The sequence below is a fragment of the Pteropus medius genome, unplaced genomic scaffold (assembly GCF_902729225.1).
Source record: "Pteropus medius unplaced genomic scaffold, Ma_sr-lr_union100, whole genome shotgun sequence".
Classification (NCBI taxonomy): domain Eukaryota; kingdom Metazoa; phylum Chordata; class Mammalia; order Chiroptera; family Pteropodidae; genus Pteropus; species Pteropus medius.
In genome coordinates, this window is record NW_024352780.1 from 767828 (window position 1) to 775446 (window position 7619).

At 64.1% G+C, this 7619-nt stretch overlaps 1 protein-coding gene and 1 long non-coding RNA gene across 5 annotated transcripts; both read left to right on the plus strand.

Annotated features, from left to right (window-relative positions):
* Positions 1–1959: 1959 nt before the first annotated feature.
* LOC120589584 (uncharacterized) lies at positions 1960–4017 on the plus strand. Of its 4 annotated transcripts, none has more exons than XR_005649537.1 (2): positions 1960–2502; positions 3071–4017. XR_005649537.1 is itself a non-coding variant. In XM_039847114.1 (2 exons), exons 1-2 carry the CDS (start codon positions 2334–2336, stop codon positions 3696–3698), a joined length of 669 nt encoding a protein of 222 aa, XP_039703048.1. In that variant the 5' UTR covers positions 2319–2333; the 3' UTR covers positions 3699–4017. The 4 variants fall into 4 exon arrangements, 1 of the variants encoding a protein (XP_039703048.1); XR_005649536.1 differs by having other exon boundaries at positions 3092–4017; XR_005649538.1 differs by having other exon boundaries at positions 3117–4017.
* A 2019-nt stretch (positions 4018–6036) lies between these two features.
* Positions 6037–7403, plus strand: LOC120589586 (uncharacterized). Its single transcript, XR_005649539.1, has 2 exons — positions 6037–7042; positions 7117–7403. It is a non-coding gene; the product is annotated as an uncharacterized LOC120589586 (long non-coding RNA).
* The last annotated feature ends 216 nt before the right edge of the window (positions 7404–7619 follow it).

Genomic DNA, 7619 nt, shown 5'->3' on the forward strand with positions numbered 1-7619 from the left:
CTGTCCTCGGCGTCTCGTTTTGTTGTCGCCGTTAGTGTTTGTCTGAAACGGCGGGATTTGCGGGGCCCCCGCGTCGGCGCAGCCCCTGTGCGGGGAGGGGCAGGCCCGTCACTCGTCACTCGGGGCGGAGGCCGTGAGTCCGCGGCAGCCTTTGGACGCCGGATGCTCTTCACTCCAGAGCCGGCGCCACGTCCGTCACCGCGCCTTCCCCAGCGACACGTGCGCTATACGCCTTCCTTCCGGCCGCGTATTATTTCCGTTCTGTCTGTGAGGTCAGAGGTTGACCAGCTCTAACTTTGTTTACAATGATAAGTGAAATGACATTTTGAAAGAAACTGTAACCATTAATTCTTGAACCACAGCTAAACCTGAATAATTACACTGAACTCTTTGAAACTCAAATCTTCAGTAAATAGAAGTCCAAGAAAATCTCTGAGTGACGTGCCAATGCTGGGCTGGTCGGAACCTCGGTGACCGATGACCTGACCCAGAGGGGACCCTAGACAGGGCCTTACACATGAACCCCAGCGATGGCCCGAACACAGGAGCTGCGGCCAGAGGGTGCCCTGTCCGGTACCTCTCCATGGACACGGCGCTCAGGCGGGGCGAAGGGACCTGTGGAAAGGGCCTCCGCACCCCTGGCTAGAGGCCGTGTGTACCAAAAGATGACGAGAGAAGCGGAGAATGGCACAGCCAGCTGACCCGATGGCCACAGGCCGAAAATGAAGGCCGTTAGAACCAAATGCGCTGTGCTGCTGCGCGGCAGCTACTTACTTGCCCCACATCTCTGCGGGGGAACTGCCCCCCCCTTGTCATCAAACACCCCCTCACCTTTGTCTTATCAAGACCTGTGTGGCCTCGGCCCTTTCTGATCAAGCGGCCTGGACAACTGCTCCTTCCGATCCTCCATGGCCATGTCGCTTTTCTGTATTGATCCTCCGTCTGAAAGTGAGAAGTTGAATCTGGCCAAAATCGATTTTTGTTTTCAGAAACCTACCAACTCTCCCTCTCTCTCTCCCTCTCTCTCCTCCCTCTCCTCCCCTCCCCCACTCCCTCTTTATTGTTTGAACAGCTGGTGCAGAGAACTGGCTCGTGGATTAACCGAAATCCTTCGTTCGCTGCCACCATCGCCATGGGGCACCGTCCGTCGGTGGCTGGTTAGCAGCCCCTGCTCTCTCTGAAACTCCACCTGGGTTGAAGGTGGCGCATAAGCTGCCTCCTGCTCCGGGCGCTTTACACACTTTCTAGTTAAACAGCTCTTCGGTTTGTGTCCTTGTGCAGGCTCTGTGCTTCACAGATGCGGGTCTGAGTGTCTGTCTCCTGGGTGACCCGTGAGAGAAGGTATTTGATAGTCTTGAGCTCAGCGTCACCCCCTCCCTGGAGGCCAAGGCCTCTCTGCAGAGCTGAGCTCGTTTCGAAGGCTTGGTCTTCCCTCCAGAAGCACCTAAGCCCCTTGCACTGCGACGCCTAACCCGGGCGGTGGGCTTCGAGCTCGATGTGCCAACTTTAGCTCAGCACCCTGGGTTCTAACCTCGCCTTCACCACTGTCGGCTGGTGAACCTCTGCAGGGGAGGCAGCCTGTCGGGTCCTCACTTAAAACCGAAACAACATCCGTCCTCAGCATGGCCCGGCGCCTGGGGGAACGCGTGAGCGGTGGCCGTGATCGATAATGAAGAAGAAAGGTCAACAGTGTCCGGTCCCATCCACCAAGCGACGTGGGCTGTCACTGCGCATCTTCACGTTTGTAATGATTTGTTTCAGAACCTGTTCAAATTACCTGCTTCTCTTCAGTGTATATATTTTGATCCCAAATGAGAGAGGAAAAAAACCCCTAATAATTCTCGGAATGATATCGATAGAAAAATTGGTCAAGAGCATTTCCAAAATGTAATCTATGTCTTCATGAAAATCTCAGTGCTAAAAAAAAAAAAACCCACAGGTCAAAGTTAGTGTCTGGCACGTCGGCGGAGGATGCCCCATGCCGGGCGGATGGGACGAAGGCGAGCGGCGTTTCTCCACCGCTGGGGGCTAGAAACTTCCTCTCCTTTTCCCAAAGCAAATCTTGTTTGCTCCCCGAGGAATGAGTCAGACACACAATGCTGTGCTAAGTAAGAAGATGCAGTGTTCTCCCCACTGGCATGTGTCGAGTCATCACTGGTGGTAAATAGCTGTTTTGCATGAAATGCCCATAAAAGATCTAGGAAAATCAAGTTCTTTGAGGTTCTGATTAATCATTAAAGCAAGGAGACATTTCCTGCTGTCTCGCTCACCGCCCCCCCCACCGCGGACTGCGTTGCATCTGACTTAGTCATTCTCTGTTTTACGCCTTCGCGATGGCCGGGAAGGGAGCTCAGTGCTTCACGCTGTGTTCTGCGTACGTGTTTTGTCTCCAACGGTAAATTCCAATTCGTAGCCGTCCGGTGTCAGAGTGTCACTCGCACGTTACCGGGAACGGACCGCGGTCTCCGACCTCGGCAGTGCAGCACGCACACCTGTGTCCAGGTGAGGCTGACGACCCCCCCGTCCTCACAGGCGGCGACCCCTTCGCTGTGAGCGGAGCGTGGGTCTAGTTCTCGTTACCCCAGGCGTCACGGGTTAAATGGCGTCCCCCCAACTTTGTGGAAGTCCTAACCCCAGCAGGTCAGAAATGGGATTTAAAGAGGGATCGAGTTACGTGAGGTCCAGTCTGCTGGGGTCCCTGGAGGAAGAGCACAGGCACGGGGGGCGGGGGGCGGCCGCGTGGGGACACGGGGGAGGCCCCAGGGGCGACCTGCCTGCCCCAGCTCGATCTTGGACTTCCGGCCTCCAGGCCGCGAGAGCCCCGGTCACAGCGCCCCAGCCGACGAACACGCTGGTGGCATCTTTCACCACCCTTACTGTCCCGTCAGCATCCAGCCACGATGCCCTCATTAAAGTCACTGATTAAAAAGACGAAAATCTAATGCGCACACAGCTGCAGGCAGCGGGGCGGCGAGTCCAGGCCCCGCCCCCACCGGGCCGGCGCGGTGCGGATCTGCGCGTGGGCTCCCCACGGCCCGGCGGCACCTCTGACCTGGCCCCCTCCCTACAGGGTTGTGTGTCTGGACCACAGCCAACCACGGCTCTGCCTGCAGCAGAGGGCGAAATGCGCCTGCCGTCCGTCTCTGCGGGGCAATGTCCTGGCGGCCCAGGACGTATTTGCCCCAAACGTCCGGCAGACACCAGGACGGCCACTTGTGGAGACGCAGACGCACCTGGGCTGGTCGGTCGTAGCCTCGGAGAAGCCGACAGGGCCGCGTGTGTGGCAGAGCGGGACATGCTTCCCCTGGCAGAGGCGAGCCCCGTCCTCGGGCGGCCGTGGGGCCGGCTCTCCGCACCTCTGCCGCACGGGCCGCGGGCTCAGGCGCTGGTGCTGTTCATTGCTGGGTTTCGCATTTGTTCGGGGCTGGTGGGCTCCTCCCCTCTCCCCCTCTGCCTGGTTCTGCGAGTCGTTTTGCAGCCTGACCGCAGCCACGGACAGGTGGGGGAGCCGGCTCCGACTGCGTGTCTTTAGGACTCTGCGGGCGAGAGCACCCGCTTCCTCGTTGCAGACGCCGCGGGCAGCAGAAGCGGCTCCGGCTCGCGCGGTCACGGCCCGGGAGGCTGGCGGCTCGCGCGCTGTCCTCTGTGACCTCTCTCCTGCTCGGGGCTGCCGCCAGCTCGCCCGCAGGAACAGCTGAAAGGCATCACGAGATGGTTTTACTGCAGAAAGCAGTTTTGCAATTGCAGGAATTTCCAAGTGTCCTGAATCGACACATGAAGCCGACCCAGGCCGGTCCCCGAGCTCCCGCACGGCTTCGGCCCCGGGGTCGAGGGGGTGAACCGGACTAGGATGAGCAGGAGCAGGAGGGAAACGTGGGAGGGACCCGGCGGGGAGGGGTGAGGGCAGCGCCCACGACGCAGCGGGATGGGTGGGCTGGTGGCCGGCGCTTCGCCTGTGACGATGTCGGGGCCGCTGGACCACCCGTCGGAGGGCGCATGGGGGGCAGGGGGACGAGACAGCGGTGTTAGGGCACCGCCCCCCGTCGTCCTCGCCCCCGCCGGCCCCCGTCCCCCCACGGTCCCCGCGCCGCGGCCCCCGCGTACCTCCCGCTGCAGGCATGGTCGGGGAACGAAGCCTGCTCCTCACCAGTAGGGCCGTCACACGGGGACTGACTACCTGGCCGGCGAGGACACAGGCCACGGTCCCCTCTCGTCCAGGGCTGCCCGCGGCGAAGGCCGGCGGGACAAGTGTCCTGACCCTGCCGGCCCCAGCCCCGGCCTCCGTGCCGGGGGCTCGGGTGTCGGTCTGTGAGGATGGGCTGCAGGGAGCGGATCAGCTCCGTGCGGGAGACGCAGAAGGCCAGGCCGGCGCCAGTGACCCGGCCGCAGCGGGAGTGGAACGCGGGTGGAGGACGCGCCGGGCGGGCCTGGCCCGGCTCGGGGACTGGCAGCTGCACGGTGTGGGGAGCACGCGGGAACGGGGGGGAGCTGTGCGCCTCGGACACGCAGCGGAGACGGCGTCCTGCTGGAGGACGATGCCCGAGTGTCCACGCCTGAGACACGTGAGAACGTGAGAGGCAGCGGTGGGGAGTGGGCGGGCGGCCGCCACTGTGCCTGATGGAAGGAATGAGGTAGAATGCGGGGTGGGGGCCCTAAAGCGGGAGCAGCCCGGTCTCTGGACGGAGCCCCGTCCTCCGCTCCCCACTCCCGTCTTCCAGCCTGAACCCCCATCCGTCCGCCCTGCAACCCCCGAAGCCGCCGGGGAGCCCCCAGGTCAGCAGCAGGCGCCTCTGCTTCTCCGGAAGGACCCGTCCCTTCCCCACCTGGGGACCTGGTCACGGCCGTCACAGTCAGCGGAGACGCAGTGCTTGTCCTCTCTAAGTGACCAGGTGAAAATCAGGTGACCGTGCAGGGGTGGGGGTGGGGGGCCCTGAATGCAGTTTCTCGAGGTGACTGTCGGCCAGCGCACGACATCGAAGGGCCACGTCCGTCCACAGGAATGGGGGAGAAAGCCACCTTGGCCACGGGGAGAAGTGTCTCCTGATCTCCAGACGGGCGCCCTTAGGGGACAGCGTGCGCCTCCGCTCACGCGGGTCCGGGGCGTCTGTCCTGTGGTGGTCCCCGGTTCCTGGTCAGACGCCGCCACCTGCTGGACGGGGCGGCCAGAGTCTCCCGCCTCTTGTTTTGTTTGCTTTGCTCTGAATTCTAAGAAACCAGCTGCAGAAAACCGCAAACAGGTTTGTTTTGAGGGGGGTTCCGCTGGATCCATGCAGCTCAGTCACTGTCTGGTGCTGGCGGAAAGTTCCAGAAGCACCGGAGTGTCCCGTGGGCTGTCGTGGCGATGAAGCCTTCACCACACCCTGGGCCATGAGCAAAGCTGTAAAATGACGGCCCCGACCCTCCCTGGACAGTCCCTCTCGGGGGTCTGTGGGGGCTGAGACAGCACAGGGGGGTCCCCAGGTGACCCCCCTGTCACCCTGGGACGTGAGAGGCGTCATGAAGGGCAGGGCTGGGGGAGTTGTCCCCCCTGGACCCCAGCCCCTGCTCTGGGACGGGGACCCGGATGGGATCCCTCCCCACAAGCCCTGGCCCCTGCCGTCTGAAGCCCTGGTGGACACGCGGTGCGTCCAGCCCACCCGCCCTCTCTGCCCAGTGGCCGCTGCTCTGCAAGCTCGGGGACTGCACTGTGGTGACCCGTCCCGCACATGGCCCCGTGGCCAAGATGCCCGAGGTCTGGAAAGGATAGTGAGTGACAAGGACGAGGAGGTCCCACGGCCGGCGGCAGCCACGCGGGGGACACCATGTGCCTGCCGTAGCCCACGGCCGGGGGACACCATGCGATGGCAGGTGTGCCGGCAGTGACACCGCCTGTGACGGCGGTCTGCACGAGGCGGGGACTCGCATGTCCCGGTGGCTTTGCGATGAGTGTGAAAACAGGGTGGCCGCTGGGAGGGGTGCGGGGGTCAGGGACCGTCTTTCCCCCGCTGGGAGGGGTGCGGGGCGCAGGGACCGTCTTTCCCCCGCTGGGAGGGGTGCGGGGGGCCCCCGCGGGGCAGGGGCTGTCTCTCCCTGGCTAGCGGGCAGGCGGGCTCGGCTGCAGCAGGAGTGGGTGGCTCGGCTTTGGCGGCAGCGGCGCGGCCATTACTCCTGGGTCCTCTGCGAGCTGGCCCTCCGGCTGTCTGCCCCACGGGGCCGCGGGGGACACGGGCTCAGAGCGCCTGCACGCGTGTCAGCTGGCCGAGGGCTCCCTGCGCCCCCACGTGGCCCAGGAACCGGCTGGCCCGCTGCCCGGCACCCCGCAAAGCCCCTCCGTCTGGCTCGTGGCGGCCCGTCCACGCGGGGGGACACGTCTGATTCGTAGCTTCCCAGTCCTGGCACTGTCCTCCAGCTGGCCCGGCACTTTCTGGAGAAGACACGCTCAGTGTGCCGGCTCTGTCACCCTCCCTCCCTCTCTCTTTGTCCCCTCCGCCCCCAAAAGCCGCTTCTGAGCCACGGGCCTCTCAGAGGGGACCAGTGCGGCCGCCAGCCACCGCCGTGCGGCTGGAGCGCGGCGGACACAGCTTCTGCAGGCCCGGCCGGCTCCGTCCGCGTGTGGGAGGCCACCATGATGTCACCATGCGGGTCAGGGCTGAGGGAGGACAGGCCACCGTGGGGGCTGCGCAGTCAGGTGACACAGTGTCTGCACCTGGGGCCCAGTGCAGTGAGGGGCGCAGCAACCTCGGAGCCCCCAGATCTGTCTGGGGTCCACGGAGAGGATGCAAGCTGGACACGGGGCAGGAGCTGGAGTGAGTGCAGCCGGGGTACCCTTGGCGTCCTGCCAGGGCTGGGCCGGGGTCCCTCTGTCTCCCCAGCGACAGAGGGACCATGGGGTAGACTATGGTGGGGATCAGAGACCCCATCACCAGAGGCCAGAGCCAGACCAAAGCAGAGGCTCCGCTCCGGACGGCCAGGGGAGCGGAACCTGGAGCCACAGCCATCAGACGGGAAGATGCCGAGGACGTGACCGCGCCGCGCAGTCACAGTTGAGATGCCATTTCTCCAGGTAGGAGGGCAGAGGTCGGCCCCGGGCAGCGGCTCTGACGTGCCTGGCGGCCTGAGCCTGCGCTGGCCCCACAGCCGAAGCGTCGCCGCCAGAACCCGCCGGGGCCACTGGGACGTGACGAGCACCGCGCCCCCTCCTCTGCGTCCGAGGCCGAGGGCCACGGCCAGTGCTCGGGCCTGCTGGGACCGCTGTCACCTCAGGGTCGCTCCACTTATGGTTAGGTGTTGTCCTGTCCTCGGAGACCTCAAGTCGAACACGGGACAATGTCCAACCATAATCGTGACAACCAGTTTTCCACAAATAAGGAAAGAAAATCTTCGAACCCGACCGTCACCAACTGCCTCACCGGGTTCACGTGACGCTCCTGCGCCCGGTCGTGCTGTCCCCGGAGAGCCAGGCGTCAACCCCCCGTCACGGCGAGCGGCCGTGGGGCGTGAGGGCGCCTGAGACGGGCAGCTGCCTGGACGTGGCCTGGGGCGGGAGGCTCTGGCTGGACGCACAGCGGGTGCAGCGTCCCCAGCGGAAATCCTGGCACACGTGCGGCCCCAGGACGCGGACGTGCCGGTGACGACATGTG